The 20743-nt window shown below is 42.4% G+C and overlaps 1 protein-coding gene across 1 annotated transcript in view; it reads left to right on the top strand.

Annotated features, from left to right (window-relative positions):
• Positions 1-12004, top strand: part of LOC133769563 (aromatase) — a 31722-nt gene extending 19718 nt beyond the window's left edge. Inside the window, exons 4-9 of the mRNA XM_062204771.1 lie at positions 822-998; positions 2086-2200; positions 5401-5515; positions 6301-6463; positions 9791-10032; positions 11756-12004. Coding sequence (XP_062060755.1) covers positions 822-998; positions 2086-2200; positions 5401-5515; positions 6301-6463; positions 9791-10032; positions 11756-12004 — 1061 coding nt within the window. The remainder of the gene's footprint in view (positions 1-821; positions 999-2085; positions 2201-5400; positions 5516-6300; positions 6464-9790; positions 10033-11755) is intronic.
• Positions 12005-20743: the final 8739 nt, after the last annotated feature.

The following is a 20743-nucleotide window of genomic DNA, read 5'->3' as shown; positions in this document are numbered from 1 at the left end:
GAGTAAAACTCTCATAATAGACCACCCCCCATCGAGACCCACTAGCCACAGCTCAGCAGTTAGGAGCAAAACGAGGCGAGATCAGAACCAGTTCACTCTACCAGCTTCTATTCATTCCTCTGTTTGACAAATGGGTATCAAGGGCCCTTATGCACTACTGACTTGTACAATGCTTTTAAGTGGTTGTCACTCCTTAAAGCATTCCCGGCTCAGTGGGGAATTCTGCTAAACAAAGATTTGCTTAGCTGTGAGGCCATTGATTGAATAAAATAAGATTTTGAAGTGGTAGAAAGAGAAACTGAAATTGAGAGAACACTTTTTGTGATTTATAACACTGAACTTTATACCTACAACCAAACAGGAAGCACATTAGATCAAATATTTATGGTCCAAATTTGACTAGTTGTGTAGTAATATCCTACCACTTGAAGCTTCAGGTAAGTATGACTCTGACCAAATCAAATCCATCATTAGCAGGAAGTGTATACAACAGATATGAAAAATACTGCTGTGTGACTTATGACCGCAAGTGCTACATGTTTCATTCACAGTCTCACAAATGATTTGGAGATCACGAATAAGAGCTGAATTTTACATAGTTGGTTTGAAAAAACATTCATCCATTTTTAAGCGTAACGGTAGCACATACTTGTAGAACATTAGGAACACACAGGAAAGTGTGAATATGAAAATTTCCACTCCACCAGTGAATACAACTGGCAAATAATTAAGCTAAAAAAAATGGGCAAAGTGGCCTGATGGATTGCGTTGCGTGTGGCCTGCAGTGAGTGGCAGCCCATTCTCTGGCTTGTGCCCTTCAGCTTTGACAGGCCCTGGGCTCGTTCAGATGGTGGCGATCTGCGTTGGATCCATCGGGCGGCACCTGGACAAACTGGAGGAGGTGACCACCCAATCGGGCTGCGTGGACGTGCTGACCCTCATGCGGCGCATCATGCTGGACACCTCCAACATGCTCTTCCTGGGCATCCCCATGGACGGTACCAAGCTTTCCATTCTCACGACCGCATCTCCTGCCTTGTGCTGAGCAGGGGGGTTAGAGGGACAGCAGACTAAAGTGCACTCAGGCTGTCTTGCACATTGCTCTTCGTAAAATATAGCTAAGTCCTCATAAAGTTTTTTCCCCCTTGTGTTTCTGCCGTCTTCACTTATACAATACAAATTTCTCTAAAGTAGGGCCAGCTTTTCTTGGTTTTTCTCTCTCTCCTTATTGCTCTCGGAAATATGATTCTACTCAGCCCCCCATCCAAACCTAACAAATGTGAGCAGTTCATTTGGTCATTAGCATATCCTACTGCAACTCAAACTGGTATAACTGATCATTTCCAATCAAAAAGTTCATGGAAAATGGAATGCAATGTAAGTTTATTTGGGTGTACCACAATTTTTAAATTCATGCATAGTTTTTCATAATTGACATCTTTCATGAACTTTTTGAAGATCCTGCACGCTTATGCATATACACACACCTGTCCCTCAAAGCCACCAAGGTGAAAACTTTGACCCTGGCTGCATGATGGAAAAAAAAATGGTGCTGCTGCAAGTGGGAATGATGGTGACAGCTGTGATTTATTTGGTATCTACCATGTGCCCAGCAGTATGAGAGCTTCTTCACATATATGTTTTTCATTTAATATTCATAACAACCCGATACCAGATGAAGTTAGAATGTGGCTGTTAGCTGCCTAACGCGCTCTGCTTCTTGCCCTCTTGGGTGCTAGAGTCAAGGGCGTGAGAGTCATAATTATTAGTTACTGTTATAAAAAATATATAGGAGAGAGTTGGCAGGTTCACAAAAAGGGGCGTATGTGAGATTCTAGGCTTAAACGCAAACTTCAAACCTGGCAACTCTCTGGTTAACTTAGCCAATTTAGACACCAAGCAAAATAAATCAGAGCTCAATCTGTCTGGTGACACCCAAGAGGCTAACATGCCTACCAAAGATAAGACTTTGCTCAGGTTAGAACCCCAGACTGGCAGTAGAATCTACAGGGAATGTCTAGTGCTCAGAGCACCCTGTTTAGGTGCACATTTTTCTCAACTGCTCTTTCTTTTCCTTCCCCCTAGAAAGTGCCATCGTCGTTAAAATCCAGGGTTATTTTGATGCCTGGCAAGCTCTCCTCCTCAAACCAAACATCTTCTTCAAGTTTTCCTGGTTATACAAAAAGTATGAGAAGTCTGTGTAAGTAACATAAGTTTGGAAGATTTATGAACACCATCAGGTTTTTTCCGTCGTGTCTTTGCTGTTGTTGGCCTTTTTACTCAGTTTTCTGCTCTCCAGGGCCCAAAGGGAGCTATTGATTAAGCTGCTGATGAAACATTCCCTATAACAGCTTGACTGCATTTCGCCAGACCAAGGAGTAAAATAAGACCTTGGCTTGCCAGCATCTCAGCAAGGGGGCGGAGCTTCCTTTCTGGAACTAGGCACTGTAGAACGCTCTGATTTGAAGCAAAGGGATGACTCGTCCTATCACTAATATCTGTTAAAGCTGTTTCACATTATCTTGAAACAGAATCAATTTTTAGTTGTCTTATTTCTAAATTAATATAACTCTACTTGTAACAGCTAACAGTAGTCCTCACAGATTTTTTTTTTTTTATCATGAATAGAATTACCTTCATTGAAATGTGTTTGGGGGGATTTTGTTACACAGCTCGCATTTTGAGAGTCTTGAAACTGTCATTAGATCACTCTGTTCTGGTCTTAGACTAGTCCAGTAGAAAAGTGGGCAAATGCTCAGTACTCTGTCAACTAATCAGTGGGTTTTTAGAGTGCAAGTAGCCAGGCACTAAACCCTGTTTCCTCTAACACCAGTGGAAAGCCCAGGACATACAGAGGCAGAACAACTTGGTTTGTGTCTTATCTCTAATACTTAGCACCTAAATGATCTTGTGAAGTTGTTGAAGGTAAACTATAACTTCTCTTCCAGAGTGAGGGCATAGGTTAATGAGATGATTTACACGGTGCACTGAGCATAGAGCCTGGGACATTGTGGCACTAACTACGTCAGTTTCCCCTTCCCTTACATTCCTATCTTCTTCAGATGTCCCAGCCATATTAAATTCTCCATGTGTAAGAATCCCTGAACTCGTTTGAAGATCCAGCTAGTTCCTATTTGTGGATTTTGAAATTCAGTAATACAAGTTTCCAGGCCAACTGGATGTTGCTCTGATGATCTCATGTGATTAATGAGTATTAGGTGAATGATTTGGACACTTGGTTCTTCATACAGTTCATTTCATTTCCATCAGAGCTTACTGACTTGAATCAGTTTGATAAAGGATTGATCTCTTCTTGTGGTCAGATTTGGTGGTGGTTGTGATGGTGGACTGAAGAGTCTCATTGTGTGCTTTTTGGTCATTAGATTAGCTTTGGTCTTGGCTATCAAGCCCATTGAAGCTTTCTGCATGAGACTCGCTCCCTCTATATGTAATTTTTGCAAATGGTCAGTGCACTGGTTTAAATCTCCTATGTCTTGGGGGTAATAAAGAGCTATTGAAATCTTTAAGTCTCTTCTCCCATGCTCTTAAAATGATGCCCACATTTTTAAATAATACATGTATGGGAAGGATATGGACACATCTATCCCATCTCTATTAAATTATATATTTTGCCTTTTTTATTTTTTAAAAATTTCCCAGGCCATAGCAGAAGTGGTGCAGCCGACACTTGAACCAGCACCCACATGGGATGTTGGCACTCCAGGTGGCAGCTTTCTACACTATGCCACAGTTCAGGCCCTTTTGTCTCTTTTAATTCCAAATATTACAGTTGTATTGCCTTTTACTCTTTATTTTGGCAAACGTAGGGCTTTTTAGTTCTACACTACCTTAAATAAGCGTTAACAGGTCAGGCAGGCTGATTAGCCTTGCCACCACTGTGGGTGCAAAATGTATTCAGAATTCCAAGGACAGATTTCCAGATGTACTCTTGCACTACATGTCTGTCAGTCAGAAACTTCCTATTCTCTGCAAACCATCACTGAACACAATTCTCACAGTTTTGAAAGGCATGTACATTCAGATGCATGCATTTATGTAGGGACAACTTTTTACCTTGAAAAGAAGGCTGCTGATGTAAAACCTTGGATTCTAGGTCAGGGAGGAAGTCAATACTCAGTAGCAGCTACGGTTCTGCCAAAGAATTCTTTATGAATTCAGAGTCCAGGGGAATTACAACCGTTCCCAGAACATTTTGGGGCTAGTGCGCAGGTGAAAAGACTGAGCATTCTAAGCCTACTAGGAAGAGGGCACCATAGCGCATCAATGGAATATCTGTGCTCTCTACATAGGAGAAGCTCAACAAATATTTTCTAACAGAATGGATGGGTGGGTGAACAAATGAACGTGACTGCGATGTCTGTGGTGTGTACCTGGGGGCATGTGTGTGTGCGCATGCGTGTGTATACTCAGAGACACATGGAGTGCCGCTTAAAGAATTTTCTCTGACTTTCCCTGCTGAGCTGGAGTAAACATAGAGGCTTTTTATTCCAACAACATCAACAAGGCTTTTAAGTATAAAGGTGACCATGTCAACAAGAATTTGAAACATTTATTATACATTTAATGTAATATAGAATACTACTCCCTGGTATCAGAAAACAATACTCTTACTCACAAACATGTACGCTTAAAAACAGAGGCAAGAATAACAGAACTTAGATCCTATGGTGACCTTACTTTTCATTTAGTTTGATTCCTTTAAGAGACAGAAAGTTGAAGACTTCAAGTAGCTACACAGAAAGTAGTTACATAGAATCACTAACTAAAACCTCACTCTCTGTCCAGGGTGCTTTTTTCTTCTACCACATAGTCAAACTGGGTAGACATATTTATGCAGCTAGTGGCTCAACCAACAGATATTTACCTAGTGTTTACAATGTGACAGTAACTACACAGGCTTAAGAATAAGTTACCTGAGTTAATGTCTAGAACAGGAATCTCAATATTATTTTCACGACTAGGCAAGTAAAAGTGGGCTATAGTGGATAGGAAACAAGCAATGGTGGTGCTTGTGGCCAATGGAAGAGTGAATGCCTCCCCTAGTAGCATTCACAGATGTTTTCTGTGTTGGTTTTTTTAAATACTGAACTTGCCAAATCAGAAGTTGAAAAATATGATTGATTTAGCCTTATGTCATCAGATTTTAACCTGTATCTATAGGTCACAGCTTTGGTTTTGCTACCATTATCTAGAAATCTCAGCTAACTCTGGTACCTTAAAGTATAGGTTAAGTATATTTACAGAAAAAAATATTAATTATTTATGAGCACCAATGGCTTCAGTTAAAGGAGATTTTATTTCAACAAATAGCAAATGAAGCAATTTTGCTAGATGTCTAAACTGAGTACAAATAGATTATACTTTGACTGTTTTTTCTAGCAAGGATTTGAAAGATGCCATAGATATTCTGGTAGAGGAAAAAAGACGCAGGATTTCCACAGCAGAGAAACTGGAAGACCATATGGATTTTGCTACTAACTTGATTTTTGCTGAGGTACTTGACCTGAACTAACCATAATTCCCTCATAATACATGTTATGACTGTTTGTGTGTAGATGTGTAAAGATTTCCTTTAAAAATTTTGCGTATTTCTGCATTTAAGTATTTTCTTTAGCCATTCTAGAATACCCAACCCAAATAGCCCCCACGTTAAACTTTCTAGCAAGACTGACCACGTAAATGGAAACTTATTTTGTGTCACAATACAAATTATGAAAAGAAGAAGGAGGAAAACCAAAGACACTAAGTACATTAGACCCTTGTATCTGCAGAGGTCTGTTTCCAGAGCCTCCACTCTCTCCCACGGATAACCAAATCTACATATGCTCAAATTCCTTACATACAATGGCATAGCACTTGGATAACTCTGCACATACTTTGTTATACTTTAAATCATTTCTAGATTATTTATGATACTCGATACACTATGAATACTATGGAAATAGTCGTTGTATCGTTTAGGGGATAATGACATGAAAAAAATCTGTACATGCTCAGTACAGATGCAATTTTTTTCCAAATATTTTTGATCTGCAGTTGGTTGAATTCACAGACACAAAAGCTGAGGATTTGGAGGGCTGACGGTACAGGGATAATTAGCGAAATTTCTTTATGTTTCAGCTAAAGATTGTCATGTAAAACATTCACAGTCAATTACAGAAATAAATAATTTCTATTACTTCGTTAGGTTGAGGTTGTCGATTCTTGAGTGTCACCTCCTCTCATTTTAAAAAAACTTTGATTCATTTTTCCAATTTCCCCGCTCTTTCTATCGCTTAGAAACGTGGTGACCTGACAAGAGAGAATGTGAACCAGTGTGTGCTGGAGATGTTGATTGCGGCCCCCGACACCATGTCCGTCAGTGTGTTCTTCATGCTGTTTCTCATTGCAGAGCACCCTAGTGTTGAGGAGGCAATAATGGAGGAAATCCAGACTGTTGTTGGTAAGAATTTATCAAATAAGTAACAGGACATAAAACGCAGCTTATGCTGAATGCCAGCTTTTTATGTCCTAAGAATTTGATGTCAAACATAGTATCTTTTATAATCCACCCAGAGAATAATGAAGCAAGTCATTCTGTTACACTTTGATTAGGCCCTTGGGTTGAAAAGACGGTTCTTTCTGTCTTTTAAAATAATAAACATACATCCAATGAAGAAATGCAGTAAGAGAGAACTGTATAAAACATAAAGTGGCATTCCCAATACCTTCCATTTCTTTCCCACTTTCATTCCCGCTCCCCAGGGCTAACCACTGTTAGTAGTTTTACAGTGTATTCTTCAAGGTCTTTTTCTGTGTACACACACACACTCAGGAAGCTTTCTAAAAGTTCATGGAAAATATGCATTATTTTTTAATCCCGTTTTTCCATGATCTTTTTGAGGCCCCTTCCTATGGTTGGATTTGTCTGTTTTACAAAAACATGGGATAGCATACAATGTTCTGCCCACTTTTTCAGTTACAAAAGGTATCTGTGTCCCCACCAGGAAGATGGCTGTCATTTACAGCAGTGCTTCTTGGTTTTAAGAAACCCAATCACAAGTTAACTTCCATTTGGCCAATGAATGGGTGGGGGGGAGGATCACAACAAAGTTGGGGAGTGATGAGCTCTCCTCTCCACTCCAACCTGGGGATGCCAGCCCCTTCTCCCCCAGACCTACCCACCCTCTCCTCCTCTGCAGGGGGGCCTCCAGGTCCCCACTGAGCTCTTCCCCATCTGTCCCTGCTCTGTCTTCAGCACATTGTACCCCAAATCCTCCACAGAAACACTGCCACGTCTGTAAGAAATCAGAGTTGTTTTCTAGGAGAAAATGGAATTCCTTAGCGTTTACCTCTCACATGGGTAATGTCTTACAGAAATGAAGAGATGACACACAATATAAAGTTGTTTTTTTTTTTCCTTGACTTCACACAAACCCTGTGAAGCAACTTATTTGGTTGTGGAAGGGAAACATATTTTAAAAACCATTTGGACATTGCTTGAAATGGTTGAAACTAAGGGGAACATCAAGGTGGCATGTACCAATGCTATCGTACTAGTCAAAGTGATTAGTTTCAGTTCACAATTGATCATAATGATAGGATTAAGAGTCAAAGGGATCACATAAACAAGACTAGTGTCTGCTAATACTAACTGATAGAATGATCCAACTTGGGAAGCGGGATACACAGCAGACTCATAGAATGGCAGATATCCTAAACAGCACTCTGGCCTCAGAATTAGCCTTTAAGGCATTCAGATTTGGCTGAAGAGCCCATGAGAGTATTTTAGGCATGGAAAACCAAGACACTCTGGCAAAACAAAACAAAACAAACAAACAAACAAAAAAAACCATACCTAAATGAAAGATCTCTGTGAGTGAGATCCCAGTGGAAAGAACGGGCCATCAAAGAAGGAGGTACCTTTCTCTGAAGTGAGGAGAGAACTTCCACTTTAACTATGACCTTGTCTAAATAAGATTGGAGTCGGTGAACTCAAAAGGCTTCCATAGCCTTGGCAACTTATGACAAGAGCCTAGGGAGATTACTGACGCCATAAACAAGAGTGTCAATTATTAAGTCAACAACAGGAGTCACTGTGCACTTACTCCCCAAGTAGGATCTCTGTCCTTAATGTGTTGTACAATGTGAAGTAATGCTATAACTAGTACTCAAACAGTACTTTACACTTTGTGTTTCTGTGTGGGTGCAAACTGTTGAAATCTTTACTTAATATATACTAAATTGATCTTCTGTATATAAAGAGAATTGAAAATGAATCTTGATGTGAATGGAATGGGAGCGGGAGCGGGAGATGGGAGGGTTGTGGGTAGGAAGGAAGTTATGGGGGGGAAAAAGTCACTGTAATCCAAAAGCTGTAATTTGGAAATTTATATTTATTAAATAAAAGTTAAAAAAAAAAGAAACTAAGGGGAAATCTTAAAGAAAGGTTACGTATGTGAGAGAAGGAATCTGTAGATGCACCACATATCTAGGAAACACCCTGGCAATGTAGCTAGCAAGGAGCAGAATAACATCTGGGCTCAATGTTCTCTCAAATGCCTCCCTTCACTGGGTTACCAGGCTCTGTGCCAGGAGCCAGGGGCACAGCAGTGAACAAGTCAGTACCATCCTTGCACTTAGGGGGCTCCTGGGCTGGTGGAAGAACAAGAACTGAGCAAGCTCATGGAGTGACCGGAGATGGGGTCACAGAAGGATGGCGTTCAGGGAACAGGGGGAACTTCAGCCTCTAATACTATTTAAACATAACTTCCTTGAGAAATGAAAAGTCTCTGTGCTTCTCAATGTCCCTGAAACTTCAGACCACTGCAAAGGTGGAAAGCCAGCGGAGCCACGTGTACCTGTGTCCTGCTCCTGCTTGTGCTCCAAACATAGACAGGGTCATTACGTCCTAGGGAGCACCTTTAGTCACCTTCTCCATTGTCTTCCCTTCTACCTCCCTCCCCCACATATACATACCCTGTTTGACCCTCACGTGTGCAAAGAGCCATGTATGGGTGGGAGATCTGGTAGAGTTCTCTGATCAAACCAGACCTTTCCTAAATGGCTTAGTTGTACGGGAAACAGGACTATTTCAGAATCCTGGGTTGTTTGTTTGTTTGTAGATTTATTCTATTATTTTAAAGGCAGAGTTACATAGAAGGAGAGAACAGAGACATCTGTAGGGACATGACTGCACAGCTAACCAGAGGAGAAAATGTCATTGAAATGGATCAAGTCCACAGTCTCACTTTGAGTATGAAGCAGCCTGAGCATCCATCTCTGGGATAGTTGATGTGTTAGTTTGCTCCCAGGCTAAGAGAGGGAATGAATGTCCCCTACAATTTAGAGTAGGGGACAAGAAAACCAAAAATTTCAGAGGCCGCTCAGATCAAACTGATGTTTGAAATAGACTGGATGTGGCCACGTGGAACCACAGGCTGTAATCAGCCATTCAACTTCAGCCCACCATTGCCACAGGGAAATGTGGGTCCAGCCTTACCAAGTTTTCTGATTTTACTGGAAATCCAGGCTTCTTTATGAAATCTCCAAGGTTTTTAAGAAAATTGGCCTAAAACCTGAATTTTTATAAAAGATTCTGTGTATCAAATATATTTAGCTCCAGTTGCTGAGGTAAATTAGAATTAGATGTAGCTTTGTTTTGTTTTGTTTTTTGTTTTTGTTTTCTTTCAGCCAAGGCGAACTGTTCTGTGGGACAACAGGAGCTTTATTGCCTGTCATCTAGTGAAACTAACATTCTCTCTCTTGTCCTTTTCATCTGTCTCCACAGGTGAAAGAGATATAAGGATTGATGATATACAAAAATTAAAAGTGGTGGAAAACTTCATTTATGAGAGCATGCGGTACCAGCCTGTCGTTGACTTGGTCATGCGCAAAGCCTTAGAAGATGACGTCATCGATGGCTACCCAGTGAAAAAGGGAACTAACATTATTCTGAATATTGGAAGAATGCATCGACTTGAGTTTTTTCCCAAGCCCAATGAATTTACTCTTGAAAACTTCGCAAAGAATGTAAGAGCCCTTCCTTAAAACTGAATATATCACTCTTGACAATGTCATCTATTAAATCTGGTTTTCTGTGCTTGTCCCATGTACATTTTATCATTTCTAACTCACTCCCCTCCACTATGCCCCCTAGCTTAGAATATATCTTGTTTATTCTCAAGTCAAGGATGCTGGGTCTCCATCTCCAGGAAATAGCTCCAAGATGTGAAAAATACAGACTCTTTTGATTTGACCAAATAAAGACAAATCTTGTTTAACTCAATCAACTCACTTTTGCATTTAAACTGATAACTTTGTGAACATGTAGATCCAGTTGTACCTCCATCTAAGCCAAGGAAAGTCTACTTTTGCTTCAGATGGAAAACAAACCAGGCTTCCGATGGAAAACAAGGCAAGCTGCCTTTGGTGCATCAAGTGGCTCCATGAGCAACAGTTCCTATTCTAAATAGGACTCAATAATTAGAAGTTAAGCCTTTTATTTTTCTGTAACTGGTGTATACTGTAGATTCTGACTCCATGATATCAAATTTCAGGCAACAATGTTTTTAAACCTAAATTGTCCAGACAGTTCCCTCCCTGTGTCCTTTTTCCGTTTCGTATGATGTAGAAACCCAGTATTAATCTAGTACTATGCTTATCCTGTTTCTACCCAGGCAATCCAGATAAAGTTATATAAATCACTCATTTGGTCAACAAAAATTTATTGAACATTTACTACATGCTGTAAGTCTAGATTCAGACAAGACAGGAGGATGTGTCCTCATTAATTTTCTACATAACTATAAAAAGTTAGCTATGTGGCACTGATGAGCCAGGAATCCATATCCTTGCCTGCATTTGTTCCTTTTCATCAGATATATAGCATCACATAGAAACAAACTTTGTGTTGGTTACTTGCAAAAGTAGTAAAGCTACGACTCCTCAACAAATCTAGCTAAGTTTATGAGGGGACTTCAAAAAGTTTATGGTAAAAAATTTAATGCAAAGAAATTTATTTATTTTTTTTTAAACCTTTTTTTTTTAATTTATTTTTTTGACAGGCAGAGTGGATAGTGAGAGAGACAGAGAGGAAGGTCATCCTTTTTGCCGCTGGTTCACCCTCCAATGGCTGCTGCGGCCGGCGCATCTCGCTGATCCGAAGCCAGGAGCCAAGTGCTTCTCCTGGTCTCCCATGCGGGTGCAGGGCCCAAGCACTTGGGCCATCCTCCACTGCCTTCCCGGGCCATAGCAGAGAGCTGGCCTGGAAGAGGGGCAACCGGGATAGAATCCGGTGCCCCAACCGGGACTAGAACCCGGTGTGCCGGCGCCGCAAGGCGGAGGATTAGCCTGTTAAGCCACGGCGCCGGCGCAAAGAAATTTATTTTAATGATCCCATGCACCATATATAGTTTGAAATCCATGCATAGTTTATTCAAAATACACATTTTCCACAAGCTCTGTGAAGATCCCTTAGATTAAGACTTCCTTTAATAAGATGATTTGCATCGATTTAATCCAGCACATTTATTCAAAAACAAAATGAGATTGTCTAGGTTGGGTCTGTGTCACAAGAGGTGAATCAAACAGGGTAGAGAGTCAGGAGAGTCGGCGCTGTCCCTCTCATGGAAGAGGCAGTACAGCTAAGACCCTAACACAGGTTCTGACTCACCTGTGTTTTCAGAGCTGATCAAATACGGCTGCATGAGGCCAGCCTTGAACACTCTGGCTAACTATCTGCTCATTTTCATAGGTTCCTTACAGGTATTTTCAGCCATTTGGTTTTGGGCCCCGTGGATGTGCAGGGAAGTACATAGCCATGGTGATGATGAAAGTCATCCTGGTCACACTTCTGAGACGATTCCAGGTGAAAGCATTGCAAGGAAGGAGTGTTGAGAACATACAGAAAAAAAATGACCTGTCCTTGCACCCGGATGAGACCAGTGGCTTGCTGGAAATGATTTTTACTCCAAGAAACTCAGACACGTGCCTGGGACAGTAAAGAAGCTTGGTCAGTACCTATTGGAGCACTTCCTGTCAGTAGTTCACCTGGAGCCCATCCATCCTGGTTGGGTAGTATCAACCTCACAGTGGACATTCGGCGGCCTGCAGTGTTGTATTTTAGGCTTACTTCCTGTGGATCATCAGCACGATGGGAGTTATCAGTCATGTGCTCTTGTCCCAACCAAAGAGAACCAGGCAGTAAGAGAAAGAGGACAGAGGCTAAGAGTCTGTGGCGGAAATGGTCAGTGAGAAAACTGCAGCTCTGAAGACCCAGCTCCAGATGATGTTTTTGGAAAAGGATCAGTCACCAGCAAAACTTCTGTCTGCTTTCCTACTGGACCTCCACTGCCCTGTCCCAAGGGCATCTAATGTCTGGGGAAGAAGGATTCAAGTTGACTGGCCATGCCAGGCCAATATCAGAGGACCTGGCGCCAAGCACACCGGCTGTTCTACATAGAGGAGCTTTAATTTGGTTTTGGGGGAAGATGATACAACAGCATTCATACTCATTGGAGGAATATTTACAAATTCAGTATCTTACTTTTCCCATGAATTATGCCCAGTTAACTACTATATATCCATGTGTAAACTGGCAAAAGTTGAATAAGAGGATGTCCTTTCCCATTTTCTCCAATTCATGCCTCAGCTACTTACCTCTGCTACAACAGCTATAGTTTGAGTTAATACAAGCCAACTTAGCAGTAGCCTGGATAAAATATAATTAGGATCCTACATCTTCTGCAGGGAAAAAATCACACAATCCAGTCAGATACAAATAAAAATGCATTTCATGTCTTTGCATTATTCCTTGGCTCCATTAGTGTGGCTAACCAAGAGATAACTTGAAACCATGATTTAACTTTTACCATAGCTTCCAAGATTTGGTGGAGGGGAAGTCCTGTAAATTATTTTTAATTCTCTAATCTAGGGGATCCAACTTCTAAATAGTGTTCTCATCCCACTATCTTCCCTTAACATTTTTCCCTCCCTTTCTTTCTATGACCCAAAAGCTAAGGGTAACAGATGAGTAAAAAACACAGGTAGAAACTCTTCAAATCATTTCTCTTTCCTACCTCAAGTTTGTTACCTTAGAGATTTTAACAGTTACCTAGTGCACTGAATCAATCATTGTATGTAGCCATGGGTAAAATGTGTGTACTTCATCTAGTTCATTGAATTATAGTATGTAGTACATCTTGGAATTAGCTCTGTAAGTGGAATCAAATAAATGGGTTGATTTTCCAAATATTGTTTTCCTTGTGTTTTATGGCTAATAATGAGTGTATCTATTGACTATCACCTAAAGACTGAAAAATTAAACTCATTTACAAATATGGAAATGTTTTCCATTGATTCAACAGCCACTCCCATCCCATTTGCATATTATGTTTAGGAATAACGAGGCCAGTGTGTGTGGGAGTAGAAGCCCCATGGGAGCAGGAGCTCTTCTCTTTTGTAGTCTGCCCTATCCTCATTCTCACTCTGCATATTTACTATAAAGATAATTTGAGTCAGCATTCTTGCTTACAGAGACCCTGAACCGACCCTGGAGTCAAATAAGGAAAACACCAGTATTCTAAGAATTTAAGCAAAGGCATTAGGAAATGAGAAAATATTTGAACTTTGAATTTTGGCTCATTTAGCCTAAAGATACATGGAATTTGCTCGCGTACCTGACTATGTTGTGGTCAGACAATCACCCTTGAGAGCCAGGCCACGTTTTGAGATTTAGTAGATCCACACTAATTCACTTGATGATTACTAACACACTTTTTACATGGTCCCTGGCTGGGACTGCTTTCAGAGGAAAATGGGCTTTGGATGAATGTGTATCTCCTATCCAACACTCCTGGACTATCTATGTGTACTTTAAATATATACCTATAGCCAAAGCCTATGTCTATACAGACAAAGGGAAATGAAAGGTTGGTATGGTTGTATATAGATAATGCAGATAAAAAAATAACTCTCTAGACAAACAACCCATTCAGACAGGGCAATCTGTTCAAATCCAGGCCACGAACTGTTCTCTGCTCTTTTCTATCAAGACAGCATTTCTTTTCTTTTTTTTTCTTTTTTTTTTTTTTTTTTTTTGACAGGCAGAGTGGACAGTGAGAGAGAGACAGAGAGAAAGGTCTTCCTTTTGCCATTGGTTCACCCTCCAGTGGCCGCTGCGGCCGGCGCAACTCGCTGATCCGAAGCCAGGAGCCAGGTGCTTCTCCTGGTCTCCCATGCGGGTGCAGGGCCCAAGCACTTGGGCCATCCTCCACTGCCTTCCTGGGCCATAGCGGAGAGCTGGCCTGGAAGAGGGGCAACCAGAATAGAATCCGGCGCCCCAACCAGGACTAGAACCCGGTGTGCCGGCGCCGCAAGGCGGAGGATTAGCCTGTTAAGCCACGGCGCCGGCCAAGACAGCATTTCAATGTGTGGAACAAATGAGAAGCCTGAGAACACAAATATAATCATTATAATCACTAGAATCTAATTTATAACCAAAAGAAACTATTTCACAGCACTGTTTTTAATTTACTAGTAAAATATTTCCTGCAATGAAAATCTTATTTATGTCCCAAAACACGGAAGTTGAGATCTAAAGTCTGGGTGAATCTCCTTTCATTTCTACCAGTAGGGATCCAGCGAAGGCCTGGATCTGGGCTCAGCCTTTCTGAAATATATGCTTGGGATCAGCAGCTTCGTCTGTCCACCCTGCAGCTTTCTCGTCAATCCAGTCAGGGAAATGCATGCTTCAAGAGCTTGCTGTGAGGAATACAGGAGATGATGTATGCAAAGTTCTTTAGCAGAGTGTCTGGTACACGAAAACCCCAAGCCCTGAGCTTGACAATGATGATGTTTAGTAATTAGTCTGATTCGTGATACCATGCAGCAAAGGGGCAGAAGACAAGCCAGATGCTTTCCTGTTCTCACTTTATACTTCACGACAACTCTCACATTAGTATCCCTGCACCAGTCATCCCACAATGCATTGCTCAGAAGACGGAGGCCCAGAGAGTCTCGGGGACTTGCCCCCAAGCACTCAGTGAGTAAAGGAGGAATGTGAATTCAAGACCCTCTCTCATTCCAAAGCAGCTGTCTTTCAACATGCCACTTCTTTGCAACAGGACAAATTGTTGAAAGGCCGGGGCTTCGACTTCTAGCCTCTCAGCTCTGGGGTGTGATGTCAGGTAAACCTCTTTAAACAGCTGCGCATTCTCCATCTTGTTGCCCAAGGAATATCTCAGTTTCTTTTTCCACAAAATACTGATGGTCCCATATGCCTTGCCTTCTCTTTTTCTCACACGTGTTTGGAGAGTGTTTCTCCAGAAATATAGTATGGGAAACTGCCGTAGAGGTTCATGTAGTATAAAGTGGTAGTATTAACGTTTGTATTCCAACAATTGCCTCAATGGGGAATTACCAGATTCTATTTGGATATTACCTAACCACAAGGGACATTTCTAGCTTTGTACAATTTCAGTTCATTTCAGATGTGGGGCCTCATTAAAGTAACTTACTATAAGCACACACGGTGAGCACACCAGACCTCAGGGTGGCCACAACACTGCCTCCATTTGGCCAAACTGTTAAGTGTTAGAAAGTCCATTATGATCAACAGCTGTTGTGCAATATTTTCATCAGGCAAAGAATTCAGATATAAATGAGATATTCAGTGCCTCGTGTAGCTGTTTATCAAATAGCCAAAGGTTTGGTGTGGAGGAGACCACACATGGGTGAGAAATAGAGAAGGCAAGACACCTAGGCACAGGTGAGGAACGAGTACACATCACAAACTGCCTCTTCCCTATGCATTTGGTTGGGAAAAGTGTGTTCATTCTTTCAGGACAGGAAAACAACAATAACTACTTTCTTCCTGTCTGTCTTAAGCCCTTTTACACAGTGATTTCATTTAACTCTCCCAAGAATATATGATATATATTCCCATTTTACAGATGATGATGTCTCCCATCCGTGCATATTTAGTCCCTTGCTACTTGCTGGATAGAGTTTCCCTCTCCCGCTCATACGTTCCTCAACACACATGGCCAGTGTCTGAGGTTCTGTTATCCAAAATTGCTCTGAAAAAACTGCTTTTTAATTTGCTAAACTTATCTATCCATTGCTAAGGCTCAAAATGTCATCCTCCCTACTAACAGATTTTGATTTTTCTAAGGAATTGCATAGAAGAGTTACAGACAACAAGCTGAGCTTGTGAAGAGAGAAAGGAAGCAGTGTCATCCAGGTACCCCTCAGAAAGATTTCACCTGCGTGAGAAGCTGGTCCTACCTCTACAGTGGTGTTTGGGTTATAAGGGTTCCCAAGTCAGAGTGTCTGCCGCAGCCAGGCAGGCAACATAAACCTGATGATCAGTCCAGCTGCAGGTCGAGCCTGTGGGAGAAAGGGAGATTGCCCCATCTAAAGGCATTCGAGCACAGTGTTTCTAAAACATAGTGCTAGCCAAGCCACCCTGGTCCTTGAGCTGGATTGGGCCAATGGTTTAAGTTAGTCTAGCAACAAACTCATTCACATCCCTATTTATTGGCACCCTCTACCCAACCAACCAATCCAGTGAGGACAGAGACAGAGAAGTCTCTATTTCACTGATGCCGAAACAGAAGCAGAGGCTTCTGGGAGGCTGAGTGGTTTGTCCAAAGCCACACAGTAAGTACCAGATCCAAGACGCCCTCCAGGGATTCTGGCTGCAAATCTAGGAGGCATTTGACTTCACCAGCCTGACTTCCCTTCATAGCTGTATATTCTGATGACTACTTGGGTCCCTTTTCACCAATCTAAACCTCAGTGAAGCCATCTTTAAAAGCATATTACAGGCCGGCGCCACGGCTCACTAGGCTAATCCTCTGCCTTGCAGCGCCGGCACACCGGGTTGTAGTCCCGGTCGGGGCACCGATCCTGTCCCAGTTGCCCCTCTTCCAGGCCAGCTCTCTGCTGTGGCCAGGGAGTGCAGTGGAGGATGGCCCAAGTGCTTGGGCCCTGCACCCCATGGGAGACCAGGAGAAGCACCTGGCTCCTGCCATCGGATCAGTGTGGTGCGCAGGCCGCAGCGCGCTACCGCGGCGGCCATTGGAGGGTGAACCAACGGCAAAAGGAAGACCTTTCTCTCTGTCTCTCTCTCACTGTCCACTCTGCCTGTCAAAAAAAAAAAAAAAAAGCATATTACACCAGAGAAGCACTACAGTCATTTCCAATGCTTTTGTTATTACTTTGTTTCATAAACACAGTACTATTTTCCTCTTTGTATCTAAGCCCCAACAGCAAAATGAAAATGTATAAGGCATTCTCACTTTCAGATCAAACAAGCAATTTAGTGACTGTAAGGGTGACTTGGGCACTCACTGCGCATGGACTGACAGACTGCAAGTCCTCAATTGCGGATATGTCTGCATGTAGCCCTACTGCTTCAGGGGAATGAGGGTCTTCATTCCACTCAGAAATAATTAGTATTCCTCTTTGAACTTTCAGATAAACCAATGGATCTGCTGAAGCAATTTTTTTTTTCTTTCCTGAGTAACTTTGGTTCGTTCCATACTCAAACCATCTGAATGACCAAGAGCTAAACAGTGCCTCCCTTCCTGTTGAAACTAGCACTTTCTCTGGGCAACAACTGTTCTGGTATGCTTATCACCTTCCCAAAAGGCAGCCACTACTTTTACTACTCACGAGGCTTCTAGAAACAACCACCAACAGAGAAATGAGCTCTCGCTTTGGAGAAAGCTCCGCCTATGGTAATAATGCAGAAGTGACTGACACGATTTTGCAGGTAGTCCTTGAGGGAGGTGTGGTGAGAAGGAACTAGCATAAATCATTAAGACCACAGACCAGTTTATCTGATTTAAACTCATGATAATCACACAAAACATAGCTTATCCCCCCTTCTATGGTAGTAAAACTGATTCCCAAAGAGTACTTTGCTCACAAAGAGTATTTGGAACTCTCTGGCTTATCCCAAAATCTTTCCTATATGTTACCCTTAAAGTGGAATTTGGTTCTCTGTAAAAATTAAATATAATAACAAATGTCTGTAGGTTCTAATTGGTCAACAGATTAGTCATTAATTTTGGAAGGTGGAATGGCAGAAAATTAGATATTAAAATTGGAGGATAGGGGCCAGGTATTGAGGATACTGGTGTATTCTGGCTTCTGTCTTAGTTTAGCCCAGCCATTCCACTTTAGATTCCACCAGTCCTCTACATTCAAAAACAGTGATTAGAGACCTTGGCCTCTTTCACTAACCACCAGCCAAGGGTAGATCAAACCAGGTATATTGGTTTGGATCTAGTGAGCAGCCAAAGTAAATTGATCAATATGCTTTCTCTAGGTATCTATGTTTTATCCATCTTGGTCTCTGGCACATAGCACACTCCCAATATGTTTCTGGTGAATGAATGAGAGGATGAACATTTGAGCCGATAAGAGCAGCTGGTTCTCTTAGATTCACAAGAATAACAGGTGCCAACATACAAATTCTATAATGTGGCCTTTGCAGTCACTTAGTGAGTAATGGTGAGTGGTCTGTTCACTGAAAACAAGAAAAGCATGGCCAAGCAATAGAAGCTGGACACATGCAGGTCAAGACTCCTGGGGAGGACACTCCTGCCCACTAGAGTGCTGGAGGGGATAAACTTTAGGATTTTTTCTACTTAAGACTCCAAAAGTCTATAGGTTGGTGCCCCCCTCTAGAACCAACTAATAAGGTTTAAACATTTTCTAATGGAAGCTAAAGAGCTGGCGTTAAGAAACAGAGAGGCTCAAAGATGCCATCTTTTAGAAGAATTTCTCTTAGCTTTTAAATAAGCAGCCATTATTGATAAAGATGACAAATATATGGCATTCTGTGCTCAATGATCACATAGGATGCTCACTGATTATCGGAATAGGAGATACTATGTCTATTTACAAATCTCTCTCGTGTCCAAATAAACTTTTAAAAACCACATTTCCTTATATTTTGGAGCAATCACTCCTGCTTCTCCCACTTGGATCTCATTCTAGTCTCTCTCCACAGCCTGCACTCCCACTTCTCACACATCTGGGCGGATCCTTTCATGGTGAGTCCTTCTGCAGTTCCCCTCAGCCTGTCTGGGGATGGCACTGAGGACTGTGCTCTGGGGAAGCCCCGCCCTCATCTCCCAGCCCCAGGCTCGCTGTCCTCTCCCAGCAACTCCCATCTGTGTTTCCTTCTTGTCCTTTTCTTTCTCCCACCTCTGCTTATCCACCTTCCATGGTTCCCTCACCCCTTCCTAAGCCTCCTGTTGCCTACTTCCCTCTTTCTTAAAATCCTCAGGCATCTCCTTGAATTGCTCTGGGCAGAGGTCACCCTTTTAGGGGTTTCATGAGACCCTTTATCCTGAGCTGGTCACTGCTTAGGCAACTCACCTTCCTTTCATGACAACAGGCTCCTGCCTGGGTGAGCTGCAGCCCTTCCTCCCCGGAATAGTTTCCTAGAACGGCAGTAACACATTTCCATAGGCCGGTGGCTTTAAACAGAAATATATTCTCCATAAAAACCACGGTGCTAGCATGGCCGTGCCCCCTTGGAGGTTCTATAAGAGAATCCTTCCTTGCCTATTCCAGCTTCCAGGGTCTGTTGGCAACCCGTGGCCTCTGCAACTCATGGTCACATCACCCTAATCCCTGCCTCCGTGGTCCCATGGCCTCCTCTCCTTCTGTCCTTTCCCATGGCTTTTCCTCCTAAGGACTTCATTTGGTAACTGACTCTCCCAGGTAATCCAGAGGGATCTCACATTAAGGTATTTCGTTTAGGGGCCTGTGTTGTGGTGTAGCAGGTGAAGCCCCCAGCTGTGATGCTGGCATCCTCTATGGGCAATTTATGTCCTGGCTGTTTCATTTCTGACGCACCTCTCTGCTAATGGCCTTGGGAAAGCAGTGAAAGATGGTCCAGGGGTTTGGGCCCTGGCTACCCATGTGGGAAACCCAGATGAAGCTCTTGGCTCCTGGCTTTGGCCTGGCTCTGGGAGAGTAAGCCAGCAGATGGAAGATCTCTCTCTCCCTCTGATTTTCAAAATAAGTAAATAAATCTTTTGTTAAAAAAAGATCTTTAATTTACATCTGAAAAGACCTTTTTCCGGATAAGGGCACACTACTAAGTTACAGGCATGGGGTGTATCTATATGTCTTAGGGGCCATCATTTAACCCACTGTACCTCCAGGAAAGACTGCTGGTTTTCACTCTTTAAAGTCTGTCTGAGTTTCCTGCGGATTTTGTCACATTGCAGATTCCAACCCAGTGGGGCTGAGAGTTCGCAATTCTGATAAGCTCCCAGGTCATGCCGATGCTGAGGTAAGTGGTCCCCATTTGACTAACAAGGCGAGCAAAATGTGGAGCAGTGTGTTACCCAGAGCAGCAGCACCACCTAGGAGAATGCTGGGATGGAAACTCACAGGGCCCACCTAGACCTGTTGAACCCAAATCCATATTATAAAAGGAGCTCCAAGCACTTTGGTTGCATGCTCAAGTTTGAGGAGCACGGAGAGAGTCTAGAAGGTTCCGTTGTCTCATGCTTCGCACACTCGGCATCCTGTGGTTCTAGCATCTTCAGGCACACTGGGGCAGGTCTTCACAAGTTCCCTGCACAGGTCTCCCACATGGGTGCAGGAGCCCAAGTTCCTGGGCCATTTTCTACTGCTTTCCAGGCCACAGTAGAAAGCTGGATCAGGAGGAGAGCAGCCATTACTAGAACTGCGGCCCATATGGGATGCCGAT

This window comes from Lepus europaeus, chromosome 11 (assembly GCF_033115175.1).
Source record: "Lepus europaeus isolate LE1 chromosome 11, mLepTim1.pri, whole genome shotgun sequence".
Classification (NCBI taxonomy): Eukaryota; Metazoa; Chordata; class Mammalia; order Lagomorpha; family Leporidae; genus Lepus; species Lepus europaeus.
The sequence above is the reverse complement of the archived record's forward strand: the minus strand, read 5'-3'. Positions and strand labels throughout refer to the sequence as shown.